Source organism: Diabrotica virgifera, chromosome 9 (genome assembly GCF_917563875.1).
Source record: "Diabrotica virgifera virgifera chromosome 9, PGI_DIABVI_V3a".
In the NCBI taxonomy this organism is placed as follows: Eukaryota; Metazoa; Arthropoda; class Insecta; order Coleoptera; family Chrysomelidae; genus Diabrotica; species Diabrotica virgifera.
The window spans coordinates 59,616,675-59,639,405 of NC_065451.1; the positions used below are offsets into that span (position 1 = coordinate 59,616,675).

Here is a 22,731-nt window from a genome sequence, read left to right on the forward strand (position 1 = left end):
TTGTATTCGAGATGATTAAGCATTGTATAAATAAGAGGGATTCTGAAATTAGCAGTTAGTTGTGAATTTGAATACGTCGGTGTACTTTGATATGTATCGGGCGCGGTATATTTTTGAATTTGTAATTATGTAGATCAATTATTAGATTTAGTGTAATAAATAAATTAGATTTCGTAGTTTGTAAAATAAAGGATATAAATTCAGTGTTTTTCATTTGTTTGGAAGTAAGTTATTAAAAATAAATAAAGTCAACTAAAACTAAACATTAGTGCCTAAAAGATCATAGAAAAGTCAGTTTTATAACAATACGTTGGTGCTCCCGGAGAGGTGCTCAACCTCGACGATCCAATCGGTGGCGGTTTATATTTAAAGGAGCGCATGCCGTATCCATTGGAGCAGTTACACGGAGCACCAACGTAATGGATACGTGCATTTAGTTATCTTAGAAAAACACCACAACAAATATAAAGTAATTACTTTTTAAACAATGATTATGTTTTTACTGTAATTTTATGGAACTTATTCATTTATTGAAGGCGTTACGGCAAATTACACAATATTTCGTCGATATATTAATTGGATATTTTAAGGGTTCCGGCTGATAGATCCGTTATATAACATTAGCTGCGTATTAAGATGAACGTCAGTGATTGAAGGTGGGCGTCGCGTCGCTGGTGTAAATTGTTGTTTCGCCACTTTATGTTGGTAAATCCTAGGGCTTCCGAAAAAAGTTGATTTTCCCAGCAAACGCGTTCGTTTATTAAGCAATCTTAAATCGTTCTTGATGTAACGAAAAACCAATTTAAATATAAAAAAAAACAAAAACGGTTGTTATTTATGTTTTGAGACGTACAGGGTGTTTCATTGGGAAACGGAAATACTTTAACGGTGAATAGAGGTCACCGAGCCGGTTCTAGATATACTACATTTTTTGCCCTACCGACTTTTATAACCGAGTTACAGGGTGTTTTATCGATTTTGCCCATTTATTTCCTAAGCCATAACTTTAGAACCACCCTGTATATTTTTTTGATATTTGGTACACATATGTCTCATTCAAAATTCAAACGACCGACATACTAACCGCAAGAAAAATTCAGGTCCGAATTAACAAAAAATTGTAAAGTAATTGTGACTTTAAAACAACACCCTGTATGTTCAAATTTTGAAAATCTGTTTGCATATTAAAAAAAAGCACAAAAAAGCAAGTTTAATGATGCGCTTCGATTTTTCGGCCAGACAATTTTATGACTTTAATTTTGGAAATTATATTGAATTTTTTAAGAACTTTGACATTAAAAAGCAGGTATTATTAACTTTTAGTTATAAATTATTAAAGTCAATGAATAAATACTCATTTTAAAAATAATCAGTACTTATTTACCACATTGGAAAGACCCAATTACTAATGACAAGATAAATCCAGGTCCGGACTAACAAAAAATATAAAGTAATTGTGACCTTGAACCAACACCCTGTATATTGAAATTTTGAAAATTTATCTGCGCATTTTAAAAGAGCATAAAAACTGTGATTAAAGGTTCATTTTAATTTTTTCGACGTTGATTTAATTACATCAATTTTGAAATTATATTGAAATTTTAAAGAACTCTGAGATTAAAAACCAGGTATTATTAACTTTTAATAATTTAATGTTAATGAATCAATACTTATTTAAAAAATACTTAATACTTATTTACTAAGCTGGCTTCATGGATTCTCTGGATTTGTAGTTGTATGCACATCATTAAAAATTATAATTGCGAGAATTGGGATATTTTAATGATTTAGTAAAGAATTTAAAAAACAGCTATATCTAATAAAAAAAAATTCGTTTAAACAATTCAATAATTTAACATCAATTAAAAATATTTGAACTATAACTATATATTTTGTTCGATGTATTTCCTTGCTCGCTGTAAAATATTTCGAATCGATTTTCTAATTACATTGGGATTGTTTTTAATTTTTCTGGCAGATTCTTGTGACCTTGACAGAATTAATCAATATGATTTCAAAATTGCCGTAATTAAATTATCTGCCGAAAAATTTGACATGCACCTTTTAACGCAGTTTTTATGCTCTTTTAAAATACGCAAACAAATTTTCAAAATTTTAATATACAGGGTGTTGTTTCAAGGTCAAAATTATTACTTTATATTTTTTTGTTAATCCGGACTTGGATTTTTCTTGTCATTAGTAATTGGGTGGGTCGTTCGAATGTGGTAAATAAGTATTTATTATTTTTAAAATCAGTATTTATTCATTAACTTTAACAATTTATAACTAAAAGTTAATAATATCTGCTTTTTAATGTCAGAGTTCTTAAAAAATTTAATATAATTTAAAAATTAAAGTCATAAAATTGTCTGGCCGAAAAATTTAAGCGAACCATTAAACTTACTTTTTTGTGCTCTTTTCAAATACGCAAACATATTTTAAAAATTTGAATATACAGGGTGTTGTTTTAAGGTCAAAATTACTTTATAAGTTTTTGTTAATCCGGACCTGGATTTTTCTTATGGTTAGTATGTCGGTCATTTGGGTTTTGAATGAGACATATGTGTACCAAATATCAAAAAAATATACACACATTACTCACACATGAGTTCCCACGGAGACAAAGTACTTTTACTTTTTACTTATACGTGGAGAGAGATATTGCTCTTATTTCTTTTTTTATTGCCTTTTAAGCTGCTTATGCGAGTCCAGAATTGTCTGTTATGTATCCTTCATCCTTCATTCAAACTACATACCTCCAATTTTTTCACAGCGTTACCTTTATGCCATTTTGACTGCCCCTTTTGATGTGTTTCTCTTTGTAATGTATTCCCTCTTACCGCTTTTTGTAAATGTTTGGTTGCATTTCTTCCAGGCAGTTTTCTTTCCTTTATTAATATTTTTATTTCTTCACTTCACGATTCTGTCCTCTTAAAATGTTAAATGTTGAATTTTCTTATTCCGCATATTTCTTCCGCCTTATGGGTTATTGTTCACTTTCTTCTTTCATCAGTATAATAAATGACGGAACCTTCTTACGAATATTCAGAATGTTAAAGATAACATATCTCCAAGAAGGCGAGAAAAAAAGAAAAAAGAGGAATAACGTTAATAATTTACAATCGATAAAGAAAATATTTCCAAACAAAAATGCTTGAAAAACAGAATATTTATTCTATAACTTGCATAATACAATACCTATTTCACAATCAACTAACTGAATAAACCTTCAACTTTATCACAAAACACATCACCTCCACCATATACTAAGAGCAATAACCATAACAACAATGATTTTATATGTTTATAAAAAGTAATAAAAATTCAATACCTTATAAAACGGGGTGCAGTGAGGTATTGAACCGTTGAGGTAAATATAATCCAAACAATAAATGGTGTAAAATAGTAATGAAGTCATTGATAATCAAATAATCCTTATTATCTCGAATGAAAGTGAAATCTCGAATCTCTTATCGAATGTAGTTGTTACCTAATATGCGTGTAAGATATGTTAAACACGATAAAATACACGATGAATCTCAGAATTTAGCACATAAACACATTTTTGTAATCTTTCGGTGTAATAAGAAACTTATTGAAAGAGGCTGAAGCAAAGCATCAAAGGAAAAACTACTTCTTAACGGTAAACATAACAACACACTCAAAAAGCAGGTATCAACCGCTCGGCAGCAACTGAAAAATGTACTTTGACACACCTTTCACCATAAAAGAACTAAATTCACTCAAAAATGCCGAACGACTTTCCAAATACCAAAACTGTGGAGGAAAGCAAAAGTCATAGCTATACTAAAACCTGTGAAAGATCCAGAAACGCCAGAGTTACCGCCCTATATTGCTTCTCTGCCACCAATATATGCTGGATAAAAGACTGATTCTGCACCGCGTATACAAAGCGGTTGACTCAAAAACCATACCACAGCAAGCGGGTTTCTAACCTGGAGGCATGCACCAGCCAAGTTCTAGCTCTGACGGAACACATCAAGACTAGATTAGAAGAAAAAAACAGGACTAGTTCTCGTCGATCTAAGCGCCGCGTACAACACCGTTAACCACAGAAACCTGCTGCAGAAAGGCTAGGCCATTAAGGACTACCAGCTACTAAGGACTACCAACTCGTCAAAATACAGGGGTCTTGAGGGAAAAAAAGTCGCTGGCGAAGCCAAAAAAAGAACTTGGTTCGGGGTAAACAACTCCTTATACACAGACGACTTAAGTTGTGTTCACTACGAGGCGCCAAGCCTTACACCGATCAATGTATCGTACCCATGTATCCTATACCAGTAGTCCAGAGAAATAAGATTTTTCTCGTGACACATCCCCCTCCAGGCCGAAACCAAATTTTTTGAGTAGTATGGACATCTATATTATTAACCTTTATGTTTCCTGCAGCCGATTTTGATGATATACATAGTTATAAACAAATGAAGATCAAAAAACGGTAAATTTTCGCTTTTTTCGTCTGTAACCAAAAAGTTAAGCATTTTAAACAAATTTGAGAGTAAGAAACTCATAAATCGTCTAAAAAATTTCAATATGGCGTTCGCTGAATATGTCTATCCTTATTGGCTGCTTAGAAAATTGCAAAATAAATCATAAATTTTGAGTTTTTTTAAATATTCATAACTTATGTAAAAATTAACTTAGAACCTTCTTATTACACGAATTGCCGAGACTTCTGGTGCTTAAATTATATTTTAAATTTGAAAGCAATTGGTCAAATAGTTTAAAAGTTATTTAATTTGTTTATCCCAAATTCATTTATTTTGCAACATTATAAGTCAGAGAATTAGGAGACTTCTGACAGTTTATGTAAGACAGTTTATGTAAGACAGGAGTAAGACTTCTGACAGTTTATGGAAGAAGAACATTTATAATATTGACTTAATTAAAAAAAATGACAAAAAGTAATTTTAAACAGTGTAAAATTATTTTGCAAAAAGACGTCGATTTTTTGCTTACTTATAAACAATTAGAATAACTTTTTAACCGTTACCCGTAGAAAAATTTTTTCATATTTGGAAAGAATGAAATTTTATACACATTTAGAAAGAAAAACAATTATCCTAGGACAATTAGGGACGAAGTTAGCCCCCCCTTTTTTTAATTTACATGTTTTTGCAAAATAATTTTGCAGTATTTAAAGTTATTTTTTGTCATTTTTTTTTTAAATTAAATAAATAGTGTAACGTTACAAACGTCACACCTTTGATATTTTGTTTTTAAATAATTATTTTACCTTATTTTCTTTAATATTTCATTAATAATTATCTTCTTCTATTTGGTTTACCCATTTTCCCCTTTAATAAAAATCGGTTGGCGTCCATTCTATAATAGGCAACCCTATTTACATTGTATCTTCTCTCGTGTTCCATGTTCGTTATTTCAAATTTCGGTCCAAGGTTCGTTGTCATGTCATTTTAATGACAGTGACAACCCCCATATCTCATTCTCAAAATGGAGGTGGAAATGTTTTAAAAAGCAGAGTAGCTCCAAAATTAAATCATTTTCATTCCATCAAATCATCTCTTGGGGTAAGAATAATATCTTACAGTAATTATATTTCTCCGTCTAACAGTTTTTCTAATGTTTTTTTTATCTAACCTTCAAATGTTCAACAATGTGTTTGATTTCTATATTTCTTTTCATCTATTAATATGCACGTTTAGTTATCAAAATTTTAACTATTCTCCTCATCTTAATTCTATGTAATTTAACCTTGCCAATTACTATTTCTGAATACTATTTGGCAAAGGTACAATTTGGTTTTCTTCTTGATTGTTGATATGTGTTCTACTGTTACAGTTTTTTTGGAAAGAGATCAACCTTTCCCTCTTCGGGAACCTAAGCCTCACATCACCGGTGATGCACACTTGAAGGCAAAGACAATGACATCCAGACTGCACAACCACCACCTCTAGCTGCAGGGGCCTTGCGCCGAAGATCCGCCCAGGCCTACGAGAAGTCTACAACAGCAGTACCATACGACATCAAGAAGATACCATCAGCTACCAAAAGCCATAAGTATAATCCAGAATTGTTAGTTTTTGGCAAGAATTTAAATACATTTGTTAATGCAATTTACTAAGTCATTTTATTTATTATATCTTTATGAACAATAAACATGATTAGTTAAAAACTATGTTTTGTTTGCTTCCATTCTAAATTTTCAGAGTTAATTTCTAAGATTAGGACAAGACGAACACACACCTGAGTGACTGAGCTAAGCTAAGGGTGTAGCGATGGTTATCTTGGATGATTGGAATAATATTTTCGAATATTGTTTCAATTGGCTGGGGTAGTCTATCGCTTTTTCGTTACAATAGTATAAATCTTCTTCTTTCATAAACTATCCAAAGTATTAGTGTAACTTGATCATTTTCTGACTTACAGCGTTGCAAAAAAAATTAATTTGGGATAAAGAAATTAAATACCTTTTAAACTATTTGACCAATTGCTTTGAAATTTAGGGTATGATTTAAGCACCAGAAGTCTCAGCATTCTGTGCAATATGAACGTTCTAAGTTAATTTTTACATAAGTTATGAATATTTATAAACACTCAAAATTTATTATTTATTTTGCAATTTTCTAAGCATATTGAAGTTTTTTATGCGATTTATGAGTTTCTTACTCTCAAATTTGTTTAAAATACTTAACTTTTTGGTTATAGACGAAAAAAGCGAAAATTTACCGTTTTTTGATCTGCATTTGTTTATAACTATGTATATCATCAAAATCGGCTGCAGGAAACATATAGGTTAATAATATAGATGTCCATACTACTCAAAAAATTTGGTTTCGGCCTGGAGGGGGTTGTGTCACCAACAGGATATTTTTTCCCTATTTCTCTGAACTACAGGTATACTGTCGGCAAACGTACAACAAACACTGAGTAAATACGAAGGGGGACGACAACAATAGATACAAGGCAAGGATACAATCCATTGCTCTCCGTAGTGAACAAACCCTTAGGCGTGACAGGTTCAAGAGGTCGAATAGAAATTGGAAGCTGCCCTGAATTTGATGTCCAATTATTATAAATAAAATTCACTAAGACTAAATCCAACCAAAACTCAAGTCTGCGCTTTCCACCTTCAGTCCCGACTGGCCAAAGGAAAACTCAACATCACCCAAAATAACACCTTGCTAGAGCACACCGAAATATCTCGGAGTCACACTAGACGGCTCTTTAGCATATAGGTTCCACTATGAATAAACCAAAAAGAAGGTGAATGAGCGCAACAACCTTTTTGAGGAAACTTGGCAATAGTAAAGGCCAAACTCATAGTACCAAGGCACAGTATAAAGAGGGACAGTAAAACCTCTTCCATGTCGGCACTTTGATCTCAAGAAGTAATACCAGAAGTACGCAATTAGTTATTCACCAGTGGTGGATGCGAGTTTTCCCTGTTAAAATCCGTACGTTTCTATGCGACTAGCAAGGCGAGAGTGGGGCAAAAGCGACTGGGAACATTGCGCGGTCGCCATGCGCGACTAAAGATTTTACTTCCAATTTTTCGGAGAGTGGTTCTACTGTTGAAACGGTTTAAAAGAACCCAATTATTTTGCCTTATGCAGAAACCACAAATTGTAAATTTATCGTAACATATTTTTGTCTTACCCTGTAGACATAAAAATATTGCTTCATATGCTAAGTAAATTCATTTTATCATCTACAACAGTGACATCACAAACCAAAATATCCCAGGCACTCGGCTGTTTCTCTATGCAGACGACACGACTCTACTCACGACAACTTCTCGATACAACCCAATACTCATCCACAGAAGAGCCCAGGCTCTGTTGGACGCGGTAGGGGATTGGTGTTGTAAGTGGAGAGTTACGCTGAACGCGAACAAAACAACAACAATTGTGTTTCGCGCCCCTTCTGTGTCACAAAGAATCATCAGAAATGAAGACGACCAATATCCACTGAGATTGATGGGAGAAACGCTTGTTCTCAGCCCGACTGCGACCTACTTGGGAGTACTGTTTAACAGGACTCTTAACTGGGAAGCAGACCTAAAGGCAACTTTAGATAGGGCAAGGAACAGAGCCAGACTTCTCAACCCTCTCTCAGGACGAATTGGCAAGACACACAAGAAGACTGTCTTACACACTTACAAGACCTATATTCGACCCGTCATTGAGTACAAAGCATGCCTCTACTCTCTTTTCGCTAGAGCTCGGAGAGAGAGGTTGTTGCGAGTGGAGCGGAGAATCTTGCGTAGATGCAACTACGAGCACTGGAGATATCCCTCAAACGAAATCCATAACCTCTCAAACATCCCCACAATTATCGAGAGAATAAACTCTCTGAACAGGAACTTCACAACCAAAGTAATCAACGGTCCCCCCTCCGACACACAAGAATCTCTCAAATGTTCCTGTTCATCTTCTGGCCACGTATTCTACTACGCAAAGCCCAAGCGAAAAAAGATTCACCCACTGTCTGCTCTAATGCAAACATGCATTGACGAACTCCCAGTAGAATACGAAAACATCCTCGAAGCTACCCCGTTAGCCTACCCCACCCACATTTAACTTATCCTATTCCCTACCCCGAACAGGGAGAAGTTGGTTTTTTGCGGTTTCCCAACTTCATTGCACAATTATACCTGTTCGTCCCAAGAAAATAGCCGCAACTATTTTCATCACTCGAACGCTCACTGTCCACGCTGCGCTCAAAAGCTACCTCTTGACCGCCGACGAGGGCCGCTGGTTCTACCAGTTGGCGTACAATGGTTTCTAGAGGGGTGGTCGAGGGCAAAGCACGGACAGTACACGTAAATGTCAATGGAACCGACATCAACTCCATCAAACTTTCGTCTCTGTTGTCTTTTAGCCTTCTGGTCACCACCGTCCGGCATAACCCAGGAACACCAGGAACACCACACTTACCCCAATGCGTTTTTCGGACTGTTTGCTTTTGCTACCACCTTTTCGATGTTCAACACAATACATTCACTACAAACCCTGAAGAGGACAAAATCCTAAACGGGGACACTCAATGTAAGCATTTCTACAAAGCATTTCAATCTTTACACGCAAATCTACACATTGAGTATATATTGAATTTATCTCTGTTTCAAAAAATACGTGAGAATTTGAGTTTATCCGTCTGGTTAAAAGAAAGACGTTATATTATTTTGTAGACATATCTACATTCGGTTACTCAGTGTTTATATTATTGCTCGAAAATTGAACTTAGAAGAGCCAGTTTGCGATGTGAAAAATAGTTACATTGTATATTAAAATGGCCTTTGGCGCCGGGTTTTTGGAGTTTAGATACACAAAACGTGCTCATATCATTATTAGAGAGCACATGTGTTAATTGTGGACTTAGCAATATCTTTAGTTAGAACTGTGGAACTGGGAGAGGTTTGCTGACATGCGAAATGATTTTTTGATGTTTCCCTATTATGTAGGTTGGGCTTAAAATGTGTTTCGATTTTCCTATTGGTTAATAAAAAAGTGTAGGAAGCTTAGTTATTTTTTTATTAGTCAATGATGAAAGAGGGAAGGATTAAACTTTTTTCTTATTGGTTGATTGGATGAGTAGGGTAGAATGAGAAATGGAGTGGGTTTTTGGAAGGAAGCGTTTTGGTTTGGGGAGAAGGATTCAAGTTGTGAGATTGAGGAATTCAAGTTTGAGCTTTCAAAGAGAGAGGTTTGTTGAGCCTCGGCAGGAGCCGCCACGGCGCGGTTTTCTGAAGAGTTTAGTTTTCTGAGAAAGTTAAGTTCGAATATTAAGTTCCGACATAGTTCTTTTTCAAGTTTTTAAAGTTCCTGAAAATGTAGTGTTAGAAACAGTTCTCCTTTCGTGACTTCCTAGTCACAAGCCAAATGCCGCTGTTAGGCAAAGAGCCAGTTTATTTTAGTGTATACTACACTACCTAAGTTTATTTTTGTAAGCAAGTATGGATTAAGTACCAGAGTCATGGATATAGTCATGCGTTAGGTGCCAATATTAATAATAAATACTTCAAGAAGTTAAATAGAAGTTATTTAAATATTTTAAAAAGTCAATATGAGCAGACTCATTTCGAATTTTATTTATTTTGGAACAATTATTTGGAAGTTTATTTAATTTTGCTGAAACTTTTCATAAATAATAAACATTTTTGTACTATTCTTTATCTAAATTCAGTGAAAAGTGCGTGCTTTGGACATACACAACGTGAAGATAAGAACAGGACTATATGACAAGGTATTGTTTGTAAATCTTTTTAATGTTTTTGTAAACAGAATCTCTTTTATTGTCTACAAGAGATCCATCATTTCACTTTTTTTTATTTTTAAATTTTAATAAAATTTATTTCATTTTGCAATAATGTTTTTGCTTGATAATATTATTATTTGATCCCTTTCTCTTGTTCCTAAATGATATTCAACTGAGAACACTAAGGTAAGGTCATGATATATTTATGTTTATGTAAATGTGTTTGTATTTTATAATGACTATATATTTTTATTAACTTGTTACTTTAATTTTTTTTTTTTTGAAGTTTTAAGTACACACACCGGCAAAATTAGCCGAACACCTTAAAAATGGGACATGTTTGACGTCTCGAATTTTCTAAACCAGTGGTCCGATTTGAGTGATTCTTTTAGTATGTGATAGCCTTATTATTTAAGAATATCGTTGTAATAATATTGTTGCTAGACAGGTAAATATCATTTTATACCGGGTGTGCCAATCATACTGTGTTTTTTTCTTAAAGTTTGGAACACCCTGTGGAATATTCTAGCATATGTACAATATTAAAATTAAAACTCGATTGTATACTTAGGCGTTCTTAACATTTTCGTTTTTGATTCATTTACTTGCGTGGGATAATAAAAAAGTTATGTTCTTTAACAACTATCCATGTTTTTCATCAATAAATCCTCATAGTAGTGGAGGAAGGTATGCTAAATTTGCAGTTACTCGAGCGTTATGGGGACCTATTGGATTGCGAAGAGTATGTGCTAAAACCAGAAAAAGGTTAAGTTAAGTTTTCCATAAAGTGGGGGCTTTTCATTTTTTAATTTAATTTTCCATTTTAAACAATCGTTTTTTTTGGAATTAGCGCTATCTATCCATAATTCGAAAAAATGTGTCGAATAAAAGTTGCTTATTTTTACGTAAAGAATCCAAATCTGCAATAAAAATTGGGGGCTCCTACTTAAAATTTTAAATTAAATCCCCCACCCCACCTCCGTGGGGGATCGTGTTTGGTGCCATTCGATAGATTTTTCAAAAATATTGAATACGTGTATTTTGCAGTTTTTTGATCTGATGTTCATTTCGCGAAATATCGCAGGATTCGTATTTAAAATTTTTAATTACCCCTCACCCCTTTCCGTGGGGGTTCGTTTTTGGTATCATTCGATAGACTTTTGAAAAATATTGAACACGTATTTTTTAGTTTTTCGATCTGACGTTCATTTCGCGAAAATTTCGCTTTTTTGTGAAACTTTGTAACTCGCCCATTTTCTTAAGCCTCGCTCAAATCGTCAGATTTTTGAAATATACACTATTTTGCATGTTCTTAACTTACCTTATCTTAATCTGACGATTTCTAATTTTTCTAAGGATAGATTTTTTTCGGACCATCCTTAACGAACTTCCCTGTATTAAGAACCAATATTATGGTAGAGGTACATTTACAGGGTACAAGGTTTCTCACTGTTTGCTTATGTTGGATAATAAAAAAGTTATGTGCCTTAACAACTAACCATGTTTTCCATCAATAACTCCTAATTTTCTGCTTAGTTTAATAAACAATCCTAAACTAGGCTATGAGAAATTAGCACTTTAATACACACACCGGCTTATTTAAGAAAGAACCATACTTTTTTTGGTTTTAGCACCCACTCTTCACAATCCCATAGGTCCCCATAACGCTCGAGAAACTGCAAATTTAGCATACTTTCCTTCCCTACTATGAGGATTTATTGATGAAAAACATGTCTAGTTGTTAGAGCACATAACTTTTTTATTTTCCAATATAAGCAAATGAATCAAAAAAGAAAATGTTAAGAAAGCCTAAGGCTATAATTGAGTTTTAATTTTAATATTTTATATATGCTAGAATATTCCACAGGGTGTTCCGAACTTTAAGAAAAAAACACAATATGATTGATACGCCCGGTATAAAATGACATTTACCTGTCTGGGTAACAATGTTATTACAACGATATTCTTAAATAATAAGACTATAACATACTAAAAGAATCACTCAAATAGGACCACTGGTTTAGGAAATTCGAGACATCAAACATGTCCCATTTTTAAGGTGTTCGGCTAATTTTGCCGGTGTGTGTATGTTTCGTCTTATTTTTTTTTTAATTATGGCGCCCCCGAGCATTTGAGTTTATATTATATTTATTTAAAATCTCTTAAGAATCCACACCCCTAGATCTCTGAAGACTTAGAGCTACCGAGGTACTCGTAAAGTTACGTAGCACCAAGTATATTTTCATGTTTGTTTAATTTGTCGAGTTCATAAAATTTTTCTTTGCCTTTGTTATCCACGCTGGGGCTGTTATACAAAAATGGCTTCCACCGTCGAGGCTTTGGCATTTGACGTGTTAATGTTACAAAATAGCGTCCATCCATGACGCTAATGCTACAAAATACCGCCCTTTCGTGGGACTGCTACAAAATAGCTTCCATTCGTGACGCTGGTGCTACACTGTCCCTCATTATACTGTGACCAAGGTCAACAGTGCAGGCGCTATGTTCCTCAACGGCGGAATACGCATACTCGGATGGGAGAGCTTTGCGAACGCCAAGAAAGGATATGTGAGTCCGAACGAAACTTGCAGACTCATTACCGGCTATATGAGACCAACCTCTCAGGATAAACTGTATAAATCTTCAGGCTTCTCGGATCCTGACTCCCGTAGAACAGCCCATGATCTCACCGAAAGATCCAAACAAACCTTCACAACCGCAACCACCTTTTTGGCCACGAATCGTATCCTGACAGACTGAAATCCAGAAAGCGTTTCCTTAGCACCCTGCTAGACGAACCACCACCCCATTATCCACTAACAGAAACTCTAAAGTGGGACTTCAAGCGAATGGTCGACGTGGCGCATGCTGAACCGTTTAAGAAACGGCGTAGCACCGACCATGTCAAACATTATTAAATCGGGTCTTCTGAATGGTAATGACTGAGGAGCAATAGAGAACATGGAACATCTACTAACCTACTCAAACTGCCCGTATAGATGCACTGTCGATGACTTATGGACAGGCAACCAACTAGCATTGTACATAGCCCTATACTGGGCTCAGAAACTATAGTTTTCCGGACATGAAAAAGTAAAGTAAGTAAGGGAGAAAGCGAAACGGGATAGAAAATAAAAAAGATGAAGGAAAGAACGAGAGTGAAAATAAGAAGTGACCTCAGGAAAGAAGGAGGAAGAACTTGGGAGAAAGAGCGTAGGTAAAAACAACGTGCGACGAGAAAAATAACGGTAGGGAATATATTGAAACAAGAGTAAAAGAGCCAAAGAAGGGCGAGAGAGAAACAATGGAGGAAACAAATAAAATTAGATGAACAGTGTATGAAAAACGGAATGACAGACCTAAACCATTGATTATAAATATTCCTGTAGTTATTAATCAATGCCTAAACATAGAACAATAAACTGCGTGTCAATAAATGTTTGTTTGTCGTGAGCACGTGTGCATGGTTGTTTAGTATTTTCAAGCCACTTTTAGGGCCGGTTGTTCGAACGCTAATCAACAATGATCATTATCAAATATTTAATTACTGTCACCAACTGTCAATGTCAACTTTGTTTGGGTTGCTGAAAACATAATTGATTACAATTATGAAATTACTTAATCAATTATGTTAATAATTGTTATGTTAATTGATTAACTAATCTCATAATTTTAATCAATTATGTTTTCAGCAACCCAATAAAAGTTGACATTGACAGTCTTGGTGACAGTAATTAAATATTTGATAGTGATCATTGTTGATTAGCGTTCGAACAACCGGCCCGTAGTCTGTGAAAACGTAACTAACTTTGCAACAAAATAATGATAGACCAGGGTCCATCTGTAAAAATATTAGTACACTTGGACGTTGAGAGGTGACTTATATTTTTTTGCAGAAATTGCTTGAAAATAACTCATATAATATTTGAGTTATCCTCCCATTCAAAAAGGTCCGGAACATTGTTTAAATAATCAAAAGGTCAAAAATTGAAAGAAAAATTCGATTTTTTTCTTCGTTTTTGATTATAACTTTAAAATTATTCATTTCCGAGAAAAGTTGCACTGACACAAAAGTTGCATAATTAAATTTTCTACAATATAGGATTAGTTAAATATTTTAAAAATTGTCACACTTGTTGCAAAATAGCAATAATTGCTAAAAAACATAAAAAAACAAGTATTCGCATTTTACGTTTTTCAACCATTTATGATACACTTAGGACTTTCATGTTTTAACCACAAAAACTTTATGATATAGTAAAACAATACTGTGAATTTCATTAAGATCGGTTCAACAGATTTTGCAAAATAAATTTTGCAATCCAGCTTTCGCAAAAAAAAATTCATTTTTTCAAAATGTTGCAGGACTGAAAATAAAGCAGACAAGTTGAATTTTTTTTACGTGTAGAAGAATACCGTACCTTTCATTTACAATTTGCCAAATTAAAATCGGTTAACCATCACGGCGTCAGTAATTTTTTTAAATAAACATTAATTTTTTGTGCTACGCGCAGGACACAATGAATAAAGGACTGAAACAGGGTGACCCTCTATCTACAGACTTATTTAACTTGGTACTAGAACACATAGTAAGAAGGATAAAAATTAATACAAGCGGTACCATATTTAACAACAGACAGCAGTTTATAGCTTACGCTGATGATCTAGTCATCCTAACAAGAACAAAGGAACATCTCCAAAAAATATTCCAAAAGTTCGAAGCGGAAGCAAAAAGGTATGGATTAAGAATCAACCAAGGAAAAACACAATACATGGTAATGAAAGGAGATATAAATAAAGAGGATAACTATATAAAAATGAAAGGAGAAGGAGATGAATATAAATTTAAGGAAGTAGCAGAATTCGAATACCTGGGAGTGACTGTAACCAGTACTGGAAGGGAAGAAAAAGAAATAGATAAAAGATTATTGAAGGGAAGTCGAGTTGTGGGTGCCTTAAACACGATATTAAAAGCAAAAAATGTATTAATAAACGCGAAAATCAGAATGTATGAAACGATAATACGGCCCACAGTGTTGTATGCGAGCGAAACGTGGGTAATGAATCAACAAGAGGAGAAGAAGATACAGATATGGGAAAGGAAGATCCTGAGAAAAATTTTTGGAGGTATACAGATAGCGGAGAAAACCTGGAGGAGACGAACAAATGAAGAAGTAATGAGGATGTATGGGAGACCAAAAATAACGACAAAAATACGAGCCCAAAGAGTTAGATGGCTGGGACATATTACTCGAATGCCAGAAACTAGAAACGTCAAACGAATATTGAATGACAGAGCATTGGGAAAAAGGAGACGAGGTCGACCAAGGAAGAGATGGTTAGAGGCTGCAGAGAGGGATTTGGAAGAAATCGGGGTGAAGGACTGGAGAAAGAGTGCAGAGGACCGAACAGAATGGAGAAATATTATCCAGAATTTAGAAGCCGTAGGCCTATAAGGCCTGTTAGCGCTGTTATATATATATACGCGCAGGACAGCGGATAATTTGCTCTGATTGGGCATTCCAATGACCTTTGATAATGATTGATAAATTTTAATTTTTAGTACATTTCGATATAAATAAACAAATTTGTTTATTGCAAAATAAAAACACCTACTCTGTCCTTTGAAATAACCCTTTTTTTAGCAAAAACTTTCTTTGTTCATATATTTTAACTTATAGAATAAAAGTTTATTATTTTTAAACATATGCAATTATTTAAACAATATTTCACCAACAATAATCAAATTACTTGATTTTTGTGGAAATAAAATATTAAAATACAACAAAATATAGAAAGAAAATAATATATTAGATAAAGATTGGAAGAAATTTTGGTGGAAATCAACTTGTGTGAATCGAACACCGCTGTCCTGCGCTTAGCACCAAAAATTAATGTTTATTTATAAAAAAAAAATTCCTGGCGCCGTGGTAAAAAATCGATTTTAATTTTGCAAATTGCAAATAAAAGGTACAGTATTCTTCTATATTAGACCAGTAAGGATCTGCGAAAAACCGTCTATTTTTGGATGTGAGAGGTGGCATTCGGATTTTTGCAGATAAAGTTAGGTGACACCTTCAGTAATAATAATTGACTTATGCTCCTTCTCAAATATGCCCGGAACATTAATAAAAAAATTAAAATATTTACAAATTTCGAAAAACATTGATTTTTTTCTGCTTTCTTTGCTTATAACTTTAAAACGATTCGTTTTGGAACAAAGTCGTACAAAAATAAAATAAAGATAATTGAATTTTGTATGATATACGACTGGTAAAAAATGTCTTAAGGTATTACCTTTTCTGCAATATAGCAATAAATACAAAATAAGGGGGCAAAATAAGTCTGTTGTTATTCAATATTTTTTAACCACTTTGGTGGCACTTAGAACCTTAGTAATCCGCTTAGGAAATTCTTTGTAACATACTTAAACCGTGTACCAAATTTCATTAAAATCGACCTAATAAATTTTGCATAATAAATTTGCAATCTAAATGTTTTTAAAAAAGTTCAAATTTTTTAAAATCTTTCTGAACAAAAAGTAGACTATTTAGAAGTTGGCGAGATTTTTTTACTTATAAAGAGGTGCTCTGCCTATCTAATACACTTTACAGAATTAAAATCGGATTATTTAAGGGGCCCCAGCAATGTTTTAAATTTATAAACAATTTTTTGGCTTATAAACAAATAGCTTTGTTTAATAATAAAAAAATAATTTATAGCAATGCACATAATTAAAACCGGTATCATTTGACTTAAACTTTCAAATCCTGTCAGCAGAATTGCTATTTTATTTTTTAATCAAACGTTATTCGCGTTCAAAAATTGCAATTTCTCGATTTTTTGAAAGTTCCACCGCGTTTATCTCGAAAACTATGCATCCTACGAAAAAACTTGTAAGAACATTTTTTGCTTAGAATTATCCAAGAAATACAAAAAAATGTTTTATTTTGCGAAAAATCGATTTTATGTAATTCCTCAAGTTCTTTGTTTACAACAATCTTATCGACATCCCGATCAACTGTTACCCAAAAAATTCGTGTTCTACGGGTCAAAATACATAAAAAAACTTGGGTAAGTCCATCTAAATAAAGGAGCCCGTAGCACCCCCTCCTGGCCACAGCACTAATTTCTTTATAAGTCAAAAAATTGTTTATAACTTTAAAATATTGCTGAGGCTGCTTAACGACGTTCTACACCTTCGTTGCGGGGTATGCCTCTCAGAGGAAAGGGGGGAAACTTATATGCTAGCGAAAGTTGGTAAAAATACATTTGTAGCAGAATACTCAAATCATGTTTCAGTATTGAATACTTTATAAAAATAAATTATAATAAATTACGGAAATTACGGAATAAATTACGGAATTAATTATAATAAATAAATTAAAAATAAACGGTACGGTAAACAATCCTCATTTTTTAATATGTTATTCCTTACAAAAAAACCTTTAATTTAAGCACAAATAATTAAAAATCGTAAATTTGGGTCAAAAGTTATTAACTTTTTCAGAATTCCCATAAGAGCCCATGTTAAAACTTAACTTTGACCCTTAATAGTAACTAAACGGCACGGTAAAACAATTTTTAAAAAATCAAGTCTTAGTTTTTTGAAGTAAACTATAACATACTAAAATTTCATGAAAATCCTTAATTCTTTGCCGAAGGTGTAGAACGTCGTTAAATAATCAGATTTCAATTCTGTAAAGTGCATTAGATAGGTGGAGTACTTCTTTATATGTAAAAAAATTGACAAATCTTTGTATGTTCTGGTTTTTGTTGTGCAAGATTTTAAAAATTTTTAATTTTTTAAAAAAGTTTAGATTGCAAAATTATTATGCAAAATCTAGTAAGTCAATTTTAATGAAATTTGGTGTACGGTTTTAGCACATTACAAAAATTTTCTAAGCGAATTAGGAAGGTTCCAAGTGTAACCTAAGTGATGAAAAAACATTGAAGAAGGACAGGCTTGTTTTGCCCCCTTATTTTATATTTATTGCTATTTTGAAGCAAGGGTGATAAATAGGGAGCGGATTTTATGCTAAATGCATATTGCATGCATATTTCGCATATTTAAGAACTTTACTAAATTTTGCATGTTTTTAAAAAGACATGTATATTTTGTGCCTATTAAAAACATTTAAGTCCAAAAAATTTTTTTAATTTTTTAATTCGACACAAAATATTTCCCCGCACAGGCTGTTCTATTAATTCGAGAACTACCTGAAGAGAGACGGCTCATTCACTGCCTTTTCATTTTTTCTTAGAAAATACCCGATCTTTACACAAAGTACTTATTTATAGTACGCCGTTATAAAATGAGTGGAGGATGTTAAAATGATGAAGGATGGTTTACCGGGAAATCCGAATTTTATTTACTTTTATTATATTTAGTAGGTACCTATAATTCTGGTGATTCTTTTAAATCCCCTATTGTTAAGAGAATTTACACATTTAACCATAGTTTTACGATTTTCTAACGGAAATAGAAATATTCATGCTTTAGATCAGATCCCGTCTTTAAACGGCTTTAAAACTTTGGAGGACATAATATATGCGAAATCTTTAATAATGGAAATTTTGAAATTGATTTTGGTGCAGAATTTTCAGCTTTAACAAGTTATTTTAAATACGCCCCAATTACTTCTATTGATATTGGAAGGAGTTTTTCAAGTTATAAAAATATTTTATCTGATCAAAGAAAATGTTTCCTTGTAAAAATTTTTAAAAAACACATTGTAGTGAATTATAATCGAAGATATATATAGTGATATTGTTGTTTTATTTTATTTTGGTATCAGTTTTTGTAAAAAATGTGAATAAATTGCATATATTTAAAATAATGATTTTATTTGAAAGATAATAAATAAGATTGCCGCCCCCCTATAAAAGAACCCGCTAGAGTAGAATAGAACAGAAAATTTGTGGTTTCTCGAAATGCGCATTTTTTGAACTTTGTGCATATCTTGCGCATATTTCGTAATTTTTTACTGCATATATATGCGCATATTTCATCAAAATTGATCGCATATAAATCCGCTCCCTAGTGATAAATTAACGACATTTTTAACCAATCGCATCTGATTTAATTATCTTTGTTTTATTCCTATAGGACTTTGTTCTAAAATGAATAGTTTTTAAGTTATAAGCAAAAAAAGTAGAAAAAAAACGAAATTTTTTGAAATTTTTAAATATTTTATTTTTTTTATTAATGTTCCGGGCATATTTGAGAAGAAGCATAAATCAATTATTATTAACGAAGTTATCACCTAACTTTATTCGCAAAAATCTGAATGCCACCTCTCACATCCGCCTAAAAACAGATCCTTACTGGTCTATATGTAAAAAATGTCAACTTGCTATATGCTTTACTTTCAGTCCTGCAACGTTTTGAAAGAATGAATTTTTTCTTTGCGAAAGCTGGATTGCAAAATTTATTTGGCAAAATATTTTGAACCGATTTTAATGAAATTTACAGTATTGTTTGACTACATCATAAAGTTTTTTTGTGTTAAATATGAAGGTCCTAAGTGTAGCACACATGCGTAAAAAACGTAAAATGCGACTATTTGTTTTTTTATGGTTTTTTCGCAATTATTGCTATTTTGCAACTAGGGTAACAATTTTTTGAATCTTTAACCAATCCTATATTACAGGAAATTTAATTACGCAACTTTTATGTCAATACAACTTTTCTCGGAAGTGAATACTTTGAAAGTTGTAATCAAAAAACGAAGAAAAAATCGAATTTTTCCTTCATTTTTTGACATTTTGATTATTTAAACAATGTTCCGGATCTTTCTGAGTGGGAGGATAACTAAAATATTATTATATGAGTTAATTCCAAGCAATTTCTGCAAAAAAATATGAGTCATCTCTCAACGTCTATCTCAAAACAGATGCGCCCTGGACTATGACTAAATTAGGTGGTTTTGAAGTTATTTTCTGTAGAAAGTAAGAAACAAACGTTACAAACCTTCTTCTCCCTTCCTCGGCGACGGAAAGTTCGCTGGTAGACCTGCTACGCAGCGCATCCTTTCCGATTTCGGTAACTTCTACAACGACGACTTCATCATTGCTGTTTTTGTTTTTTCTTCGGAACCATTTCTTCGGATTCCAAAACCTTCTTTTCGACGCCACTGTAACAATAAAAGTTATAGTTTAGAACAATTTAACTCAAAACATATGTTTATAAGAAATCATCATTATTGGCAAGGTCAATACATCAAAACCTAAATTTCTAACTAAATTTGTGTCTTTTTAGACACAAAATAGTGTCAACCAATAAATCTGCCTATACTAAATTTAAATTCAAGATGCAGTAGAAATAAACAAAGCAAGACACGTTAAATGCTACTAGGAGCACTCCCGAATCATAATTTACAATGTATAAACTTTGGAAATCATGATTTGGGATTAACAATGTATATACATTGTAAATTATGATTCGGGAGTGCTCCTAGTAGCGTTTAACGTGTCTTGATTTGTTTATTTCTACTGCATCTTGAATTTAAATTTAGTATATAAATTCTATACTGCAGTCCTCAGAGACGAAAATGAAACTGAATCTCTATGAGAAAAAACGTTGAATATTAGTATATTGTGACACTATTTATAATAGACCGCTCACAACCTGGCCTATTTCTTTTCGAAGATTCTCGGCGTTACCAGAGAATACGATTCCTTTGCACGGCATTCGGAACGAGCGCTACCGAAGTATATAAGGATGGGAGATTCATTAGCAGGTCAGTCAGTTATCGGCGCGTAATAATTATTGTATTCGAATCGAGTTGTTCGCCGTGTATTTTGAAATGTATTAGTTATTGGAATTATTATGTTTTAGTTAGTAAAATCATAAATTTGAATGTTTAACAGACCGACTATCACAAAAGAAATACAAAGTAAACGACTGAGTTGGTTAGGACACGTAGAAAGGATGGATGATAAGAGAAATACAAAAAAAGTACTTAGAAAAGAATTAAATGGGAAGAGACCGAGAGGTAGGACTAGAAAGAGATGGATTGACGGTATTAACCAGGATTTGAAAGACCTAGGAATACGAGAATGGGAAAAACAAGCAAAGGAAAGAAAAGCATGGGCAGCTATAGTCAAACAAGCAAAACACACATAACGCCGAAAAGACCTCCTCAAAAAAAAAAAGAAACAAGAAAGTAATATTTTAGATAAATATCGTTTAGAACTTTTGAGGAGTTATGCGTGTGGCTGGACTCCACACCATGTAAAACTTTAGAGCCTAGAAACCTCAACGGGCGACCATGGCCCTCCATGGGCTGTCAGCGGTCACCGATGATGATGATGATGAAATAAATTAGATGTGTTAGTTTGAGTTATTTGTAACTATTTAAATAAATTAAATAAGTTATGTAAAATAAAATAATATAAAGTAAGTCTTCTTTTATTTAAATTAAACTTAGTAGTCCAAGTAATGAAGCTTAAAATAGGACAAAACCTCGCAATTTTTACAGAATGGATCGATTTGCTTGAAAATTTGAGAATAAGTAGTGGATAGTCCAAGGATCAAAATCTATATGATGCCAAAAGGCGCTTTTACCATGGGGGTGGTTGCCACCTCATGTCGGGGGTGAAAATTTTTTATTATATTTTGACCGCAAAAGTTGGTAAAAACATTCATTCTAAGCAAAAAATGTTCTAAACATTTTTTTGATAACATTAATTTATTCGCTATCGAAAGTGTTAGTTTTATATTAAAAAAATTAATGTTTTAATCAGTTTTCTGCAAATAACTCAAAAAGTTTTTGTTTTATCAAAACAACTTTGCTTAAAAAAATGTACCTTTTGAAAAAATCAACAAAACCGTGTTTTTAAATTTTCTTTAAGACCAATAGTAATCGAGCTATACTTTATTATATGTTAGGTCTTCTTCGGCAAATGCTAAATATTGTAGTTTCAAAGTCAAAAGACGGGAAAACTATGCATTTTTCGAGGATCACTTGTTTAAACTAATTTGAAGTATTTAAAATATCTATCTTCAGAAATAAAAAAAAGTCTTTAGCTCAAAAATTAGGTGGCTTATAATGAAAAGAATGTCAGACCCTATATTTTTCAGCGAAAAAGTGACCGAAAGCAAACCCCTAATCACCACCCTGATTAAAATTAGTCATTTACCTTATTTCTTCTTCTTTACTTATGTATTATTAATAGGTTCTAGAAGTTTAACTGGTTTAGAATGATTAGTTTAAAAAAAAATGGAGTCAAAAGCAAATATCGAATTTTTGAAGTTTTGTAAAAAATTTCTTTTTCTTCAGAATAGAAAGATTATCATCAGAGATACAAAAAATATTTAAATATAAAATTGTAGCTTATTTAATTCACAAGAACTTGGTTTGCAAAAATTTTCTCTACGGTAAAAATTGACTGAGCTATTGACAATTAAAACTTGTAATAACATGCAAAAATCACCTTTACCAACCCTTTCAAAGTCACCGCTTCTTGCGACTGAGGATTTTAAAA

The 22,731-nt window shown here is 32.9% G+C and overlaps 1 protein-coding gene across 8 annotated transcripts in view; it reads right to left on the reverse strand.

Annotated features, from left to right (window-relative positions):
• Positions 1–22,731, reverse strand: part of LOC114331514 (uncharacterized) — a 741,127-nt gene that overhangs the window by 317,173 nt on the left and 401,223 nt on the right. For 6 of the 8 annotated variants that reach the window (XM_050661247.1, XM_050661246.1, XM_050661244.1 and 3 more), the window contains one exon: positions 20,216–20,378. In XM_050661247.1, coding sequence (XP_050517204.1) covers positions 20,216–20,378 — 163 coding nt within the window. Of the gene's footprint in view, positions 1–3,198; positions 3,222–3,331; positions 3,425–20,215; positions 20,379–22,731 lie in introns of those variants that run through there. The other 2 variants (XM_028281104.2, XM_028281105.2) reach the window with 2 other exon arrangements.